The sequence below is a fragment of the Haliotis rubra genome, unplaced genomic scaffold, assembly GCF_003918875.1.
Source record: "Haliotis rubra isolate DU_JTF1 unplaced genomic scaffold, ASM391887v1 Scf163, whole genome shotgun sequence".
Taxonomy (NCBI): domain Eukaryota; kingdom Metazoa; phylum Mollusca; class Gastropoda; order Lepetellida; family Haliotidae; genus Haliotis; species Haliotis rubra.
Window position 1 is genome coordinate 712,147 of NW_025765592.1, and position 20,118 is coordinate 732,264.

Below are 20,118 nucleotides of genomic sequence, written 5' to 3' on the forward strand. Positions count from 1 at the left end.
TCTACTGGGCCAATCAGAATGTAGATACAGATGTGTAGTGACATTAACGTTTTGGTTTGTTTATTAGCCAATGTGTCGTGATGTTAATAAACTGAAGTGGAATCATATCGTGGCCATGTTGAGGGTAGAAGGATGTTGGTTGTTGCCCCAGGTTAAATAATGTCATCTGTCCTTTGTAAGGCTGTGTTGCAATTAGTGTTGTATATTTTTACTAGAGTTTCATCTGGTCAGCAAAACAGGGTTTGTCACCAAAGGTTTGATAAGGTTTGTAAGAGATTTCATTTGTCCACCAGTCTGATCAACTTCAAGCAACTCCACAAGTTTCATATGTCCACACAATTCATATGTCCACAAGATTCATATGTTCATAAGTTTCATATGTCTACAAGGTTCATATGTCCACAAGTTTGTACACAAGTTTTGATATGTCCACAAGATTCATATGTCCACAAGTTTCATATGTCCACAAGTTTCATCAGCTACAAACCCTATTTGTCTACTAGCTTCAGATGTCCCCAAGTTTCATTTGTTAACCACTTTCTTCAACTACAAACACCATTTGTCTGAAAGTTTGATAAGCTAGAAGCACATTTGGTCCACAAGTTTCAGACGTCCACAAGTTTCATTTGTCACCATTGGTCCACAAGTTTCATTTGTTCAAGAGATCACATTGCAATAACAAAACACACATGGCTCAATTTAACCCAATTAGTGCCGGCAAAGTGTGCCGAAAAAAATAAATAACCATTAGCGTCGATATACACTGATGGCTTTTTGTAGCAAGCCGAAAATTAAATCGGGAGAAATGCTCTCGTCTGATTATTGTGCTTCTATGCGTCACTTTTGTGCTGACTATTCCTTTTGTGAAATAATTAATCTGTGTAAATTGGTACTTGAAAGAAATATTAAATGTTGTTTTAGGAAGAACGTGGCAGAGTTCCATGTAGAACTGTTATTTGCTGGACGATCAAAGGAGAGGTATTGAAAATGACTCTTGTGTTTAACGCTTTATGTTTCAATAGATCAGTCAAATCGGCCATTACACTTCTGATACTGATACTGAGAGCTTGGAAGTCTCATTTTCGAGTTTTTTTTTTTTTTTTGTGTAGATCGTTATGTTGTTAACTGATAAAAAATGTGTTCTTAAATTTTTAAAAAGATGAGTTGACTTCTTAAGTAGCAAGTAGTAGCTGGTATGAAGAAGGAGCTTGATAAAGGTGTTAGCATCTATACCGAAATATTGCATCTATTGCATTCAAGAATTTATTTAGTAATGAAAATTGTTCCTGTTCAGGGTTAAGTTGAGATCACAAAGTAAATATGTACACAAAGTATAAACTTAAGAATCATGTGTATAAATTTGGAAATATCTTTTACAAAGGCAAGTTATTTGGATTCCTAAAAAATTTAAGTCACTGAACAAAAATTCAAGCAATCAGATTAAAAAAGATCGTAAAATTTTAATTGGTTTTATTCATTAAAGTTTCTTTTGCAGAACTGATTGTACCATTTATTTCATGAAGAAAAAACAGATTTAAAGGCTAATAAATGGGTTTGTGAGATTGCACCCATGTTTGGAATCAAACCCAGTCAGTTGGTGTAACAAGCGTATGCTTTAACCACTAGGCTATCCACATGATGCAAATGGAAAGTTTTGTACGATGAACATTAAAAATCTTTATCAATAATGAAATCATCTAAATGGCATTGTGTATTCATAATGAAACGACCTTTTACAAAAGAGTAGTTACTCGTTTAAAATAAATGATTTATGAAATGAGCTGCTTCCTGGGCTAATTTACTACGTTATTCGGAGGAGATGTCAGGGAAACCATTCATTCCGAACAAGCAGTTTCCATTTTCCGTTTCCAGGCAGTCGTTACTAGTTTACGTAATGTTACGATGCACACGTGGCTGATGAGACAAAATGGCCTACCGTGTTATTTGGTGTAACAGGTTAATTGAGAGGAGCTGTTTTGTGTGTTTGATAGAAAATACAAGGATGGTTTTTACTAGATTACACCAGAATTATTCCTTATCAAACATCTGAAATGGCACTTTTGGACAACTGTAACAAAACAGTTTGTTTGACTCGTGTTTGAGGATTGATTTGCTGAAAAAAAATGTACTGGCAGTTGGTATGTAAACATTTTTTCTGCTATTGTACTTGTTAGAAAATAATTGTAGCATTTTCTGTTCAAGATGAAAACTATTTAGCTTGTAAAGATTTTAGAGTAATTTTGCACTGATTATACAAAAATAGCCTAATTAATCATAATTAGGTTTTTGGTTATTTTCAAGGTCATCGCTAACCTGACAAACACTTTGTTAATAGTTTTGAGGACAATAGTACTGGCACACTGTTGTAAGTGGATTTGACATATTTGTGGAAGAGTGTAAAGAGTTGTCAGGACAATATGACTGACACACTGTTGTAAGTGGATTTGACATATTTGTGGAAGAGTGTAAAGAGTTGTCAGGACAATAGTACTGGCACACTGTTGTAAGTGGATTTGACATATTTGTGGAAGAGTGTAAATAGTTGTCAGGACAATATGACTGACACACTGTTGTAAGTGAACTAAAATACACACATGTAGATAAGGCAAACAATAGTTCCTTATATCCCTCAGTTCGTTCCAAGTTCTAAGTTGAACATAGTTTAATGTAACCAGAACATAGGCCCAAAACTGTGGAGCGTTGCCTCCATTTTTAACAACTTTACATGCCAGCATCTTTCAAAGAAACAAACACCATTACCTCCCTCGGACAAACTGTTTACAGTAGTTTAACCCCAGATCATGAGCACACTGGCAGTTGGTATTTGTTTTGCCTTTGATACTGCATGTAGGAACAGATCTATTTATTGCTTGCGGACCCCCAAGAGGGTTTTCTGGGTTAGAATCGGTCCCTAGCAACCGATGCCGGTCGTATAATGAGTGGATGTGTTGTGTGGTCTGAATCAGTGTAAGTCTTTCATACCTTGATTAGATGGATCGTTGCTTACTAAGCTGATTGGGTATTATTGTGCTTTGGAAAATGGATCGGTTGAGAGTCTGGGTTGGAACAGGTCCTTGGTAATGTGTGCTGTCATATGGGCTGACTGTGGTCTTGTGGATTGGGTGGCTTGACTTTGTTGCTCATGATATTGATCTGCAGATTGTGAAGTCCAGACGCGAATAGTAACAGGATGCCTCAGTTGTTGGAGATGTTGCAGAGGGTAGCAGTGGTGATGGAAGTTGTTGGAGATATTGAAAAGATATGGTGGTGTTGAAGTAGTTGAAGATGTTGCAGAGGTAACGGTGGTGTTGAAGTAGTTGAAGATGTTGCAGAGGTAACGGTGGTGTTGAAGTAGTTGAAGATGTTGCAGAGGTAGCGGTGGTGTTGAAGTTGTTGAAGATGTTGCAGAGGTAACGGTGGTGTTGAAGTAGTTGAAGATGTTGCAGAGGTAACGGTGGTGTTGAAGTAGTTGAAGATGTTGCAGAGGTAACGGTGGTGTTGAAGTAGTTGAAGATGTTGCAGAGGTTAACGGTGGTGTTGAAGTAGTTGAAGATGTTGCAGAGGTAACGGTGGTGTTGAAGTAGTTGAAGATGTTGCAGAGAGTAACAGTGGTGTTGAAGTAGTTGAAGATGTTGCAGAGAGTAACAGTGGTGTTGAAGTAGTTGAAGATGTTGCAGAGAGTAACAGTTGTGTTGAAGTAGTTGAAGATGTTGCAGAGAGTAACTGTGGTGTGAAAGTTGTTGAAGATGTTGCAGAGGGTAACAGTGGTGTGAAAGTTGTTGAAGATGTTGCAGATTGTAGCAGATGTGGAATTTGTAGTAGACGCTGCAAAGGGTAGGAAAGTTGTGAAAATTATAGAAAATGTGGCTAAAAATAGCGAAAGTATGGAAGTTGTTGAAAAGTTTGCGATGATTGTTGGAGACATTGCAAAAAGGTAGCAGTGATGTGAGAGTTGTTGAAGGTGTTGCTAAGGGCAGCAATGGTGTGGAAGTTATTCCTTGTGTGTTGTGCTTATGTAACTGAAGCAGACATGCAAACAGAGTACCACCATCTGTACAGATGAAGAGCACCATGGCGGCCATCTTGGAGCAGACGTCAGAATAAACAAACAAAGATGGCAGACTCCTTACAGGTGGAAGGTTGTGTGTGTTTGTGCTGGGTTAATCTGTGTAGGAATATTTACAGAGGACATCTGAAGAGTTTTGATGATTGATACTAATGAGAATTTTTGATGCCTCATTTTTCTTTGATGCCGATTTTTTAGATATTTGTTTACATAAATAGATGAGTGATCATTACTATCCTGACATCTATGTAGCTCCAGAAGAGTCGGTAGACCAAGTCGAGTAATATCAGATGATATCTCTCCATATACCAAGAATAAAATATGCTTAAAATATTGCAAAGAACACATCCAGACGTCTCTACTGAAACTGATTCCAGAAGATCTAGAGACTCAGATGTTTTTGGCTCAAATATTGGGTTTCTTTCCCATAGCACAGTGGTTAGTGTGTTTCTTGTGACACTAGTCTTGAGTTTTAATCCAAACATGATGTTGTTGGTGTCCTAACCAAAAGGAAACATTTCGGGGTTGATCTTTATGGGTTTATTTTCCCATCTATGAAATCAGGAAGTTATAAACATTTCTCGTATTCACATCACTGCTTGCTTGAATTTACCTTTCTGTCCATGCAATGTCTAGTGATATTGTTAACAGTTTTAAATCATATGAAATCAAATGTTACTTCTGGGATGGCCTAATGGTTAAAGCAATTAAAAAGATGAATCCCCACATGGGTACAATGTGTGAAGCCCATTTCTGGTGTCCCCTGCCGTGATGTTGCTGGAATATTGCTAATAGCGGCGTAAAACCAAACTCAGTCAGTCAGTCAGTCTGAAATTTAAAAAGAAATTAAAAGGCTGAGAAAAAAATGAATATGTTTCGTTGATTATATGGATTATTTCAAATCTGGATTGAAATCAAACACCCCATGATTTTGCCAATATTTTCTTATGCTTTTGTTGTTAGTTGTATTTCAACCAAATTTTATCCCAAAAAAACCTTGGTTAAATGAGGTTGGTCTAAAATGTGTCTGAAAGCCCCAAACAGTTACATGAAGATGCTGTAACAGAACAAGGGTTGAGATTCTTGACGCAATTCCTTGGGTGTTGAAAGATCTTGTCGATACGAAATTTGCCAATTACAAGATGTTCTTGATGCCATGATCCTGTTCAGACAGAGACATCGAGAAAGAAGACGAGCTGATCAGAGATACATATGATTCCTCCGTGGAGTCTGTGATGAACAAACCGACCAGAAAGATAGCGTCTGGTGCAAGCCCTTCGTGATACTCATTGTCGTCTGATGCTGAGCCTTCACGGGAAAAATATGTTACTTACGCTCGAAAGTTCAAATTTCAGATTGTACGGAAAGTTATTTGTTAGAATTGTAATTGAGAAGGGTTTGAGGATATTTCCGGTTCGGTTCAGTAGAATCTGTTAGAAAAAAACTGAAGATGAACTTATTTCGCCTTTGTAGACTTTAGAATATCCAAGGTATTTGACACTAGATGCTTATGTGAGTAATATGTTAGGTCTGTTAGACTTCTGTGAGAGTATTTCTGTTTACGCTTCATTCCTTAGACGTTCGAATTTCTGTGCGAGTTTTTTTAAAAGGTTTTTGGGGTTACACTAGATCACCTGCAACCCATGCTGGTCGAAAGAGGGGACTTAATTGATAATGTGGTCAGGATCAGTTACTTTGTTGACGAAGTGACATCATACCCTTACGACATGGGTCTTTGTTCTTTGTATCAATCACTGGATTATCTGGTCCAGGGAGAGGGATGAAACAAGGTCCGGTCAGTCCAGAGTCAGTATGCTGTGTCTGAGTGGGCGACCATTATTAAATTGGACATTGTATCTAAGTGAGCTATTCTGCATGACCCGTGAAGGTCTGGGTTAGAATATTGATCTTCAGTAACCCATGCTTGTCGTAGAGGCGACTAACGGGATCGGGTGGTCAGGCTCGCTGGCTTGGTTGACACATGTCATCGGTTCCCAATTGTGCAGATCGATGCTCATGCTGTTGATCACTGGATAGTCTGGTCCAGACTCGATTATATTCAGACCGCCGCCATATAGCTGGAATATTGCTGAGTGTGGCGTAATACTAAACTGACTCACTCACTCACTCATAAGTCTGCATTGGTACAGGACGAAAACAGAGACAGTTAAACAGAAAAGTCTGCATTGGTACAAAGAGACAGGCCGACAGACAGACAGAGGTACAGACAGACAGACAGGTACACAGGTGGGTAGCCACGGACAGACTGACACCGGGTTGAATCCCCACAGACAGAACAGTGCGGGTATGCAGACAGACTGACACAAACAGACAGATAGACAGGCAGACAAGCACACACAGACAGGTACACAGACAGGCAGACAGACTAACAGAGACAGACGGGCATACAGACTTAACTGCACATATGTTTATAAGTGCGACAATCGTGAATGCATGGGTAAATTGTGTTTCACCTCTAGGATCTGTCAGGGTTAGGAAACTGCACCACATGAATCCATCTTGTAGCTGATGAACAGTTTGTCCTTCTGCAAGCCGGCTGTTCTGGATTGTGGTTATAAATATTAGAGTAATGTTGAGCATATAGATTGCAAATTATCCGGTTTCAGAAAAGGGACATGTTTTGTAGACTCCTAAATGACAGTGTTCGAAAGTGTCAAAAATCTATTTATGCCCCAGAAGGTTTTGACACTGCGGTGTTTCGTAATTCTGAGCAGAAAAGAGAACAAAGTTGGTTTCAGTTCGAACTCGTTTCTAAAAGCACTGAAAAAGTGAAGTCAATGCATTAGGAATTAATAAGATCATGGTATTTCAAATTCTTGAAATTAGATCATGAAATTTGGTGCTAAAAAGACTTTTGTGATGAAACTACAGGTTGAAAGACAGCAAAAATTCCTTCAGCATCTCAAAACATACAAGTCATTCAGTGGCTGCCTGGCTGATTCAAGATGACAGGCAGTTGAGAAGCCCTAAAACCTGGAAGGAATTTCCAACCAATCTTTGAACTTCTTTGGTTTGAGAGGAAACGTGAACCTGAATTGATTTAAACTCTATTCTTTAGACGCCTCAGTTTTGTCCATTTATGAAACTTTAAGCTGGAACAGATATTAGAGAAGAATACTGGTGTTACCAAAAGGGATAGGCACTTAATGTTTGTTGTGTGGAAGTCTTGACTGTTTCGAGTGGCCGATCTCAGAGCCAAAAGGTCATGAAGGTCACATTTCAGTCAATTCACAAACATTTAACGTTAAACTAATTAAAGTTTCAATTACTTCAAGAGAACCTCTTCGGATTTTGTGGTTAGATAGGCTGATAGTTTTGCCCACTTACAAACATTTGAACTTGAATTAATTTAATGGTTTTAAGCTTCCGACTTTGAAGTTAAAGGTAAGCAAGTTCAGATATTTGTGTGTTTATAAACGTTGAAACTTGAATGAGTTGAAACAACCCTCGAAGGATTAAATGCTTCAGCAAGTTAATGTTAGTGTTCATTGTAAACACTGGATATTGGGCTACACTGAAGCGAAAGTTAATCAGCAAGTGCTTGCATGATTTCACGACTGACCAGCTCAGCTGTAAGCCCAAACTGTGTACCAGTGTGTGTATAGGGAGAAAGGGGGGGGTGGGGGGCAGGGTTTTACACAGACTTTTAAGAATGGGAGTCATGGTGACTCACAATATTTATTTTCAATATTTGGGAGTCATGAAAATTTTAATATTTCTTTGTGTTAATCATTCTCAGTATGTAACTATGTATGTCACACCACCAAATGACACTACAGCATTGTTCAATGCAAACAGCCAGGATTACTGTCTCCTCTGAGTTCTCTGGAACAATCTGACAGCTCTGTAAAAGTCAATCTATCATGGAACAATATCATTTTTGCTTATCAAATAGATTTTATTGAACTGAATTGTGAGGGCCACCCATAAAACTTGCGTCAAGCTTGTCTCGTATGATAATATTTTAAGAGTCGTTTACAAAATTGTTGCGTCAAATACGCAGGAATCACGCGTCATGTAAGGCCCTAGGGGTGTGGGTGTGGGGTTGGTGTATGGGTGAGAGGGGTGTATTTTGGGGCATGGGGGATATTTGGGATTGGTGGTTAGATAGAATGGGGAACACGGTTGGTCAGTCTAATTAATAAGTTTAAAAATTCCAGTATGTTTTGGGGAGGGGTGTATTTTGGGGCATGGAGGTTATTTGGGATTGGTAATTAGATAGAATAAAGAACATGGTTGGTAGGTCAATTAAATTTTTAAAATCCAGCTTTGCATATATGTTTTGGGGAGGGGTGTATGTTGGGCTAGTCAGATATTTGGGAATGGTGATTAGATTGAATTAGGAACATGTTTGGTAGGTCAAATCATTAAATTTTAAAAATCCAGTTTAATATGTATGTTTTGGTTAGGGGTATATGTTGGGCTGGTCAGATATTTGGGATTGGTGATAAGATTGAATTAAGATCATGGTTTGTAGGTTAAATCATTAAATTATTAAATTAATAAAAGCCCAGTTTAACATGTATGTTTATTTTTTATTTTCTCTGATGATACATCATAATTTGTTTTGTTTTTTTGTAGCTCTGAGTATTCATTAGTATAGGTATAGTTTTTGATGCTTCATTTTGATAGTGGGCGGTGGAGTAGCCTAGTGGTTAAAGCGTTCGCTCGTCATGTCGAAGACCCGGGTTCGATTCCCCACGTGTGTACAATGTGTTAAACCCATTTCTGGTGTCCCCGCTGTGATATTGCTGGAATATTGCTAAAAGCGGCTTAAAACTAAACTCACTCATTTTGATAGTGACTGTGTTATCAGTTGGTTCTATGAATTGTTTACTTATCCAATCATTGGAATTAAAAACACTGCCTTTCATTTTAGTTTCTTTTCACTTGTCACATTTTGGAGTTGACAGATTCGTAATCTGTTGTTAAGAAAGTTTCGCCTGTGATAGCTGGGTATGATAGCACGCCAGTAAGGTTTGTTGTTAGAATCTATGTGTGTGTACAAGGCAGGTGGTAACTATCGGGATCCAATTATCTCCCCTGGGTGGTCCCTCTCACCCCGATGAAGGTGGCTTTGCCGGTATTTAAAAGTACGAGTCGTGAATCTCGAAGCAATGATGTCTGAGAAAAGTTTGAGTGCTTTGATACAAGCATGTGTGTTGTTGCAGGAAAGGGCTGAAATATAATCACTTTGTTTGCTTGTAAAATATCACCGCATGTTCACAGTTGAGATGGGGTGTTGAGTTTCAGAGAGGTTCTTTGGCAGTGGTTAAGCTAGGGACACTGTTGTGTAAATGTAACTGGGTTTGAGAGGGTTTCTTGTTCAAGAGTGAGTGAGTGAATTTAGTTTTACGCTGCTTTTAGCAATATTCCTGCAATATCATGGCGGGGGACACCAGAAATGGAATTCACACATCGTACCCATGTGGGGACTTGAACGTAGGTCTTTGCCGCGACAAGCGAACACTTTTAACCACTATGCTACCCTAACATCCCTCTTGTTCAGTTGGTTGAACACTATAGAGGCTGAAATCTGCAGATTGAACTCTACAGAGGTTGAACTATACAAAGGTTGAACAATTCAGAGGTTGAACTCTACAGATGTTGAACTACAGAGAGGTTGAACACTACAGAGGTTGAACTATACAGAGGTTGCACAATACAGAGGTTGAACGCTACCAAGGTTAAACTATACAGAGGTTGAACTATAGAGAGGTTGAACACTATAGAGGTTGAACGCTACCAAGGTTAAACTATACAGAGGTTGAACGCTACAGGCATTTAAGAATATAGGGATGGAACACAATAGGGATCAAACATCACAGGGGTTGGAACTGTAGGGTGAAATGATTTAGGAACTTTTCGTTTTATTGGGACTCGATTCAATTAACAGAGTAAAGCATTGTTATGAGAAAATATAATTGTTCATCGAAAATAAAAATGATGATGATGATGAAAATCAAATAATATGATAGTGATTATTGTTTACGATGGTTACATTACTCAGTGCTGTAGCTACGGTTACTGCTGTCATTATTCATGTTTTTCCTCGTCAGTTTCTCAATAAAAGATGCTCTTTCATAAGCAAAACGCTTCTCTTTGAAATGCAAGCTGTTGTCAGGAGTAGACAAGATTTTCTCGGTAGACATGTCGACTGCACATTGCGTTGGCTACATTTGCGCTATCTATCTTCCCCGAGGCATTGGAAACATCCTAACACTGCTATTACATACACTTCGTATATCCTGCACACTGGAATCCAAGTTATTCCACCCACCCTAGAAACAATAATGGAATAAACCTTTCTTTGATGTTGGTTTAGTCGATGACAAAATTAGGGGTGGAAGGATGGGATGAGCAGACGTGATGTGTGCAATGTCTGCTGCTGGTTTAAATTTCTCACATACACTGGAATTGCAGTGAATATTTGTTGTGAGATCAACGTTCTCCAGTTGCGAGTTAGTTTACAGTTTCAGTCAGAGAGACTGTATATCATAATGTGTTATGTCAACATGGCTGCTTCTGTTTAAGTTCCACTGAGTGTCTGGCCAGTCATCAGTGATTATGTAAAATTCATGGACATCAAAGTCTGGCAGAATCAGATAATATTGAAAATATACCGCTTAATTTAAGATTGGTCCTTGTGCTGATATTTGAATTATTCTCCAGCAAATGCACTTTCAGACTTTGATCTTTCTGTTTGATCGTTTAGCTTGGAGGAAATCCATGGGAATGAAAATATTTCAGGGAAATATTTAAATTGGATATTTAAAGAGGAAGACTGTATGTACAGATGGAGAAGTTGGTGAGGGTGATGGGTGTGTGTGTGTGTGATGATGATGATGATGATGTGGTGATGATGATGATGATGATGATGATGATGATGATGATGAAGGTGGTGTTGGTAGTGATGTTTAATTCAAAGACACATTCAATCACTCACTCACTATACTTATTTATTTACTCACTTACTTTCTATTCTCATTCACTCACTCACTCTGTTTCAGGAGCCACAGTCCCTCACTTCAGTCAGTTTTACTTTACCGTGGAGCCACATGACCTGATCGTGAAGAAGGGCTCCAAGTCCCTCCTCAACTGCTCCGCCTACCACGGGGAGTCCACCCCAAACATACAGTGGATGAAAGATAGCAACTACTTAAATTTTGAAAATTCAGATAGGTAAGGAAATCAGTTATTCTGGCTACAGGTGTGTTGGTTTTTTCTGAAATAATGTATTGGGAGTAAAGGGCCGTGTCGTCTTAGACGTTTCATCTCTCAGTGCAGAATTGCATCAGTTATAAGTGGCAGGAACCTAATTTAAAATAATCTTTTACCTCTGTTTCATCATTGTCATAAATTGAGTATTTAGGGCTGTTTTGCAAAAATACTTTCCATTTTACAAGAGCTTGTTTATGACAGCTTCTAAAGGTACCATTTAACACTGAACTGTTAGTCTTCTGGTCAAATGCTGAAGTTGTGATTCTAATACGCTTTGTTCTGTTTTCAGGAGTTTATTAGCAAATGGATCTTTATATTTTGACCAAATCCAGCATTCTAAAACTTCCCATCCAACTGACAAGGGCACGTATCAGTGTACCGCCACCGTCGACGGGTTTGGAACCATTGTCAGTCGAAAAGCTGATCTTGATATTGCATGTAAGTCTTTTGAAATATTTTAGATTTGATTTGTTTTGTTGTAACACTGCACTCAGCAATATTCCAGCTATATGGCGGCGGCGGTCTGTAAATAATCGAGTCTGAACCAGACAATCCAGTGATCAACACCACGAGCATCAATCTACGCAATTGGGATATGATGACATTTGTCAGCCAATCAGCAAGCCTGACCTTCTTACGACAAGCATGGGTTGCTGAAGACCAATTCTAGCCTTCAAATATTTGGGGAGTAAAGAAAGAATGTTGTTAACTTACAGGAGTGGGGTGTCAGCCTAGAGGTTAAAACGTTCGCTCGTCTTGCCAAAAACCAGGGTTTGATTCCCCACATGGGTACAATGTGTGAAGCCCATTTCTGGTGTCCCCCACTGTGATATTGCTGGAATATTGCTAAAAGTGATGTCAAACTAAGCTCACTCACTCACTCAGCTGGGTTTAAAGTGTGTGTAGGTGGCGACTGGACCAGTCAATCCAGTGACTGACATCATGAGCATCGATCCACACAATTGGTATACGGTGATGTGCATCAGGTGATATTGCTGGAATATTGCTAAAAGTGGCGTAAAACTAAACTCACTCACTCACTGATCTCCAGCAACTTGAGCTAGTCATTAGTGATGGATTGTGCTTTGTAACTACCTGGCAATGTGGACATTTGTCGTAACGTGGACTCCCCTGATTATCTGCTCCATTGTCTTCTGTCGTTACTGAATTATTGCTGAGAGAGTATTTTAGCGATTGCTGAGCTAGCATTCAGCAAAATATAAACTCTTTCCACTTTTTAATGATTTTGTTTATTTTTCAGACTTGTCGAAACATTTTATAAAAGAGCCCCAGGACTTGGTCGTGTATCTTGGCGATACAGCCATGTTTTCTTGTGAGATAGTAGGGGTGCCACACCCTAAAGTGAGGTGGATAAAAGACGGGAGGGAACTCGCAAAGGCGGACAATATATACCAGTATGACGATGGTATTTTAGAAATATATCCCGTGAGATTCGCTGACTTTGGGGCATATAGCTGTGAGGCTAAAAATATGGAGCGTTCTCGAACGAGTCGAGTAGCATCATTACGTCAGAACCCAAACACAAGTGAGTATTTTGGCCACACACAGCTTCAAGTAGATTTATTTTGAGACTCAATAATGATTTGTTTGCCCACTGAGACGTGTTATTGTATGGATTGAGGTTGTCGTGATGTCAAGCTTTAAATGTTATTTCACAAGATATGTGAACATTTATTTTGAAATGATTGCAACAGATAGATCGAACACTATTATCTTAAAGTTTAATATATGTAATTTGGTTTTGGTTCTCTGATTTCTGATGATGAAAGGTCATTTGAAGAAAGATAATAAAAAGAATCTGTTTCAAATTCAGTTTGATCGATAAACAAATCAGATTTTCTTTTTAGATATAAAAGTAGGCATGACTTCTGAATTTTTCACAAAACCTAAAGGTCATTCACAGAATAATATAAAAAGGAGTCAGTTTATATTGACGTTTAAATTTAAATGAATGAAATTGTCTGTTCTAGATATAGAAGAAGGCGTGGCTCCTAAATTTGTGATGAAACCTAAAGATCATCGAGAAGGACTGGCTGAAGGATGGAGTCACCATTGCTTTAGCGTAGGTTGTCCTACACTGGCATTAAAATAGGAGCCTTACCAATGGGAGGGCCGCCAAGGAGGAGAAGCATTAAAATAGGTACCATATGTGGATAAAAAGTGGCTGAAGGATGGAGTCACCATTGCTTTAAGTTTTGTTACCAGTGTCATTACCATATATGGCATTAAAAAATGCCGTTATATATGGCATTAAAATCTTTACCATTTATGGCATTCAAATATGGGTGTTGTTGCCATATATAGCATTAAAGATAGGTGTTGTTACCATATATGGCATTAAAATAGGTTTCATTACCATATATAGCATTAAAATTAGCATTAGGTGGTGTTCCTTTATGTGTCATTGGAGAAGGTGTTGTTACCAATTGCACAGCATGATGTCAATCACTAGATTGTCTGGTCCAGAATTGATTATTTACAGACACCTATCTTCCAAGAAATAGTAACCAGAGTCTTCTGTGTGTAAATACAACTGACCATCTTCAGTGGCAGATTGATTAGGGATGTCATTTGACATGGCATCATGGTAACCAATATCGCGAGGAGATATCCTTGATCCCTCAGAAACGATATCTCCTGTGGGTGATAAATTATGTTTTTAAAAAAACCTCCTTCGTAGCCAGTTTTATTTTTAAAAAACAGCAACAGTTAAATCCTTGTCACTTCTAAGGCCAGCTGCCCTGCCAGACAGAGGGGGCCTATTCGGGAAAACGCCATGAACATTAATCAGAGTCATTTTATGTTTTTCACTGTGTACAAAAATCTCCCTTTTGAAAAGAATTGCCCCAAACAGAACTGCCTGAAAGAGTAATATCTTTTGTTTTTAGTTTCTACTTTTAGGAAAATGTAAATTCAGTTGAATTAATCTTCTGTATGTTGTGAAAGCTCACAGATGACATTTATGACAGTAACCTTATAGGTAAAGGGAGATAACTGGTTGTCTTTCATTTTATGGTAGCTTCGTTCATATGCTTAACATGTTGTTTTGCAATCTAAGGAAGCTAGTCTGGACAATGGCGTCCCCCTCGTTTGTGGGAATCCCAGGTACCCCCAATATGGTATTAGAGTTGTCAGGACTATACCCAAGTTCCTGGGTCTCACTTAAGTGTACATGTCTAAGGCAGACATTACCATGGGATTTCGTCATAGATCAAGCAGCATGCTGGGAAATACCAGGAACTCTAACAGTCAACAGAGGAGAAACATCAAGATATGATGATGATGATGATGATGATGATGATGATGATGATGATGGTTGTGGATAATGATAATGGTTATTGTGGATGATGATGATGATGACGATGACGACGACGGTTGTGGATAATGATAATGGTTATTGTAGATGACAATGATGATGATGATGATGATGTTACAGAAACACAAAGAGTGCGAGGATAAAGAGGTATGGTTGGATGATAATGGATGTGATGATGATGATGATGATGAGTCTGATGATGATGATGATGATGGATTTTGATGATGTTTGTGGATGATGATAATGGATTATTGTGGATGATGATGAAGGATGATGATATTGTGGATAATGATGAGAGTGATGATGATGATGATGATAATGATTGATGGATGATGATGATGATGATAATGGTTATTGTGGATGACGATGATGATGATGATGATGGTTATTGTGTGATGATGATGGCTGTGAACCAGGAGGATAAAGTATTGGTGGCAGCAGACACCATGCTAGCAGTATTAGGTATGACAAGCTTGTGAACCAAGTTACACTGATGGAAAATACGCTAGCACCATTAGGTATGACAAGCTTCCAAGTTACACTGGGAAAATCACGTAACCATTGACGGAAATATGATAATGACTGTGTGAAATATGATAATGGCCAGGTGAAATTTGATAATGGCCATGTGAAATATGATAATGACCGTGTGAAATATGATAATGGCCATGTGAAATATGATAATGGCCATGTGAAATATGATAATGACCGTGTGAAATATGATAATGGCCATGTGAAATATGATAATGACCGTGTGAAATTTGATAATGGCCATGTGAAATATGATAATGACCGTGTGAAATATGATAATGGCCATGTGAAATATGATAATGACCGTGTGAAATATGATAATGACCGTGTGAAATATGATAATGGCCGTGTGAAATATGATAATGACCGTGTGAAATATGATAATGACCGTGTGAAATAAGCCACTGTTTACACTGAGCAATGGTGTCAAAGATTATATATTTAAGTTGTGGTTATTTTATTATTATCTTAAAATGCAAGTAATGCTGTTGTAATAGAGATTAAACTGTATTTTGATGCAAAATATGTCTGAAATCAAATTAAAGTGAATGTTTTTTGCTTGACTGAAAATATTCGAATAGAAAAGAGTAGTGATGTCAACCGACATAATTTTTCCATTTCAGTCCCTCCAAGATTTGTGAAGAGACCGGCCAACGTGTTTGCTCACACCAATTCGGACGTCAAATTTGAATGCAATATTTACGGAGTGCCTAATCCCACAATCACATGGCTGAAAAATGGCGATGTTCTCTTCCCAAGCGACTATTTCCAAATAGTTGATGGCAAAGACTTAAAAATCCTCGGACTTGTAAATTCAGACGATGGTATTTATCAGTGTTTTGGCGAAAATGACCTCGGCAACGTTCAGGCAAGCGCACAGCTTGTCATTCTGCAACCAGGTATGTGTTGATATAAAAATATGTTTTAATATTCTATAAACGCCAATCATTTCAAATCATTACATCACGAAAATCGGTAACATTTGATCTGAGGCGTGTGCACTCTCAACTTTTCCTTGTTACCATGGAAGCACTAATTAACAATACTATATATAAACCTGAGTGTGTGATATCATTCAGCTGATCACTATATCACGTGAAACTAAAATAACAACTCATATATCCTATCAGAATCGTGCATATATACTATATTGTGTTTCAAGATATTAATCACTGCACAGATACGTTATTTTTTTTAGATCTTAAATGATATTTTAAAAACAAACAAATAAGTATTTTCACAAGAGAGGATTGTTAATGTTTGGTCCATTTAAGTCCATTTCTGACCTTTCAAAGGATTTTTTATCGAATAATTGTTCTCTTAATAGATTGTTAATTTTCAGATTTCATTATTAATATGTTAAATTGCAAATTGTCTCCTGGAGAGGATGTGAGTGGTGGGATTTGCTACATTTCTGTGGAGGTTTTTTGGCCGATTTTATTTTGGTTTATTCACATAGTGAAATTACTGTGCAGTTTGTGTGGAAGTTGTCTCCCCTTACTTTGTTTTAACCCTCATGTTGTGTTTCAATTCAGTGACTTAAAAAATGATAAAATATTTCAGTGTTGTGGTTGAAAATCCTTCAAATCGACTGTCTGCACCTCGACATCTGTGTTGGGATGTAGACATAACTTTCTGCATGACCTTCACCTTGTGTTTACTTAACACTGATTGGTCAATTTCACCCCCTGCTTTCTGACTGTTGTGTGACATTCTTACGCACTTAACAATATATTAACAACATTATTTTACGGAAATTTGGAATTAACGATTTTTGTCACATTAAAATGGATATTTCATCTTGCTCGATTTTGACAGTTTCATGGAAACATTGGACAAAAATATAGCTGATTTCTATCTTCAGTATGGAACATAAAACATGATACGGTTATTTTTTCAATATTTTTTGGTTACAACTTCAAAAGCTTTGTTTTCATATGGAGAAATACACATTGCATAATTAGTGTAGTACACAAAATTATTGTACATTAAATACAATGTTTTCTGTCAACACAATGTGAAAAAAACCATTGAAAGAATATAGTGTGGCTAGTTATGATGCAGTTAATATTTGTATTGAGCACAAACATGAAAATATATACAGATATGCAGATATGAATCATTTCTCCCAATTTTAAAAAATGTGTTGCCTAGCAACACAAACATGTTGGAAATTGTGTTTGAAACCTAAACATTACTTGGAAACAAGAGATTCTCGTTTTTTAAGGCATGTGATAAATGCACATATTGCCCTCTTCTTCTCTTTGGACACCTGTTTGTGACACCTGTTTGTGACACCTGGTGGTTCATGATGCACATGTTCTTTTTCAGCTGATAAATCACGTTTGTTTATGTGCAGACAATGGCTTAAGACCCCAATGTTAAATCCGCAGCATGCTGCAAGTCAAGCAATGGATGTCGCACACTCACAAAAAAAAGATAAAATAGTTGGGTTTTTTTGTAATTTTAGTCAAAAGATTATTGATTACTGAGAGAAAAGGGGAATGAATTTGGGCATGTGTCATTAAGGTGGTCAAAATCGAACTAAGTTTGTAAATTTGAGCTCTCATTGTCAGCACAGTGATGCAAGGGAAGTAACCCTGTGAAGTTTGTTTGTGATAATCCAGTGATCAACATAAGGAGCATTCTGTGATGTTTTAAGAATCTGAAACACCTCCACAGACTTGCTCTGGTATAAGCAATTTGAAATAAGGCATTGTTAGGGTAGAATGTTAATATGAACAAATTAGAACATTTGTAAATATTTGTAATTTGATTGTTTAGCCTCCAATTTGCTGCTAAATTATTCCAATTCTGGTACTGTTCATACATCTATTATACAGACAATTTTGATGAGGGTACTTGAGAAAGATATGGGCGCTGGGGAAGCCTATTGATTAAAACGCTCGCTCCTCATGCCAGAAACCAAGGTTCAATTCCCCACATGGGTACAAAGTGTGAAGCCCATTTCTGGCATCCCCCACCGTGATATTGCTGGAATATTGTTAAAAGCTGTGTAAAACCATACAGCGTCAGCAGTAAAAAGAAGATATATGAACAGAAGTTGTGACATCCTACAGTTAAGCTCTGCATGATAGAAAAGTGAGGGCGCAATGCTTTCCTAACTGATACAACCCTGCCTGTCATAATAATAATAATAATCATAATAATGCAATGTAAAGAATTAATTCACACATTCTTGAAATCATTGTTCATTCATTATTCATTTAATTTCACTATCAGAATCAGATAAGTCTTTGATCACGTAATGCTTAAATTTTGTAAAATTCTTTTTCTAAAGATGTTCAGGAAGACAGTTTGTTAAAAAGTAGACGTACGTCTTTGATGGGTATTTTAGAAGTTGACATAGGTTATACGTATTTGACGACAAGAATGTCGCGAGTCTTAAGCCATGGTCGCTGATGTTATGTTTTACCACATTGCCTGCCGCTTTGGTTCTTTTTCAGTTTGTTTGCTTTGACACTTTTGTTTCTTTTGCCTCCCTTAGACGTCCCCCTCCCCACAACCCCTTCTCTGTACCCCCTCATTCATCCAGGAGCCCTTCACGCCGACGCCAAGAACCTCCCCACCGAGCCCATCAACCTCCGAGCCGTCCTGGTGTCCACCAGATTCGTCACATTGTCATGGCAGCCGCCAGCAGGGAGCATTCCGTCGGACATCATCGCCTACTCCGTGTTTTGGCAGGAAAAAGGGTCAGAAAGGTGAGGGAATCAGTTGGAATTTAACAAGTCTTAAGGCTTTTGATGATGATGATGATGATGATTCAGTGTGCGAAATAGCCACTGGCCCGCTAGCCCGTGTCAAGTAAAAATCCAGTCAGGGCAGTAAATCTCCATAGTCACTGTCCCCACTGGCTAGCGAATTTCATGACGTCATTTTGTAAATGTATCACTCTCTCCGACTTGTTAAGTTATAATACACTTTTAAATCATGCAAGATTATACCCTGATAAAAATGTTCATCATATTAGCAGCTTAATGATAAAACCCTGTCATGCCAATAATATCTTATTCTCATCTATTTTCGCAATCTTTTGCTAAGTTTCTACATTCAGATTTCGGGCTAGTGAATTATTCTGTGGGCTAGAAACTTTCAGGCATAGCTCGCCCGACTGGCTAGCAAAATTTGGAAACTATTTTGCACACTGTGATGATTATGATGATGGTAATTGATTCACAGATTCTGCAACTGTTGGGGTCAACCACAGTTTTCAGTCAGAATTTACCATGTATTAGGGAATAGGGGTGGGTATTGCAAGGAATTTTCATATTGCGATAAATTGTGATGCGAAAGCATGTATTGCGATATGTATTTCAATATATTGCAACAAGTTTCTTTAACAAAAAATATGTATAATCGAGTTAACGCTTGATTTATAAAGCAAAAATGCAACAAAATCACAATGCTTGATTAGGCGTTAATAAAAACTTTTAATCATGACAAAATAAAATTGTAAATAATGTTTGGCCCAAATGAAACAAGGAAAGGAACAATTTAAAAAACGGAAATATCCGAAGATTTCCGAGTGTTACGAAGTTTTCCGAATGCATGTCATAATACCGGTTTTCGATCAGCGTATCGCAATACGTATCGTTTTCATGTCTGAACTGGTAAGTACCGGTAAACCGATTATATTGCGCAGCCCTATTATGTAAGAGTTGGCTTTGGGATGAGGAGGAGGAGGACGATCATTGTGTTCTGGAACTTGGCTGGAGACATCAGAACCACAGTTTACAGTCAGAATTCAACAAGTCTTAGGGATAGTTGGTTTTGTTATGATGGTGTTGATGATGATGATGATGATGATGATGATGATGATGATGATGATGATGATGATGATGATGATGATGGTGTTGATGATGATGATGGTGATGATGATGATGATGATGATGATGATGGTGTTGATGATGATGATGATGGT

The 20,118-nt window shown here is 37.9% G+C and overlaps 1 protein-coding gene across 1 annotated transcript in view; it reads left to right on the top strand.

Moving 5' to 3' along the window:
- The window catches only part of LOC124271728 (neogenin-like), a 181,060-nt gene that overhangs the window by 123,640 nt on the left and 37,302 nt on the right, over positions 1-20,118 (top strand). The window contains 8 exon segments of the mRNA XM_046706888.1: positions 11,098-11,269; positions 11,598-11,746; positions 12,570-12,854; positions 13,300-13,391; positions 14,766-14,792; positions 15,014-15,107; positions 15,800-16,075; positions 18,685-18,898. Of these exon segments, the coding sequence (XP_046562844.1) occupies positions 11,098-11,269; positions 11,598-11,746; positions 12,570-12,854; positions 13,300-13,391; positions 14,766-14,792; positions 15,014-15,107; positions 15,800-16,075; positions 18,685-18,898 (1,309 nt within the window).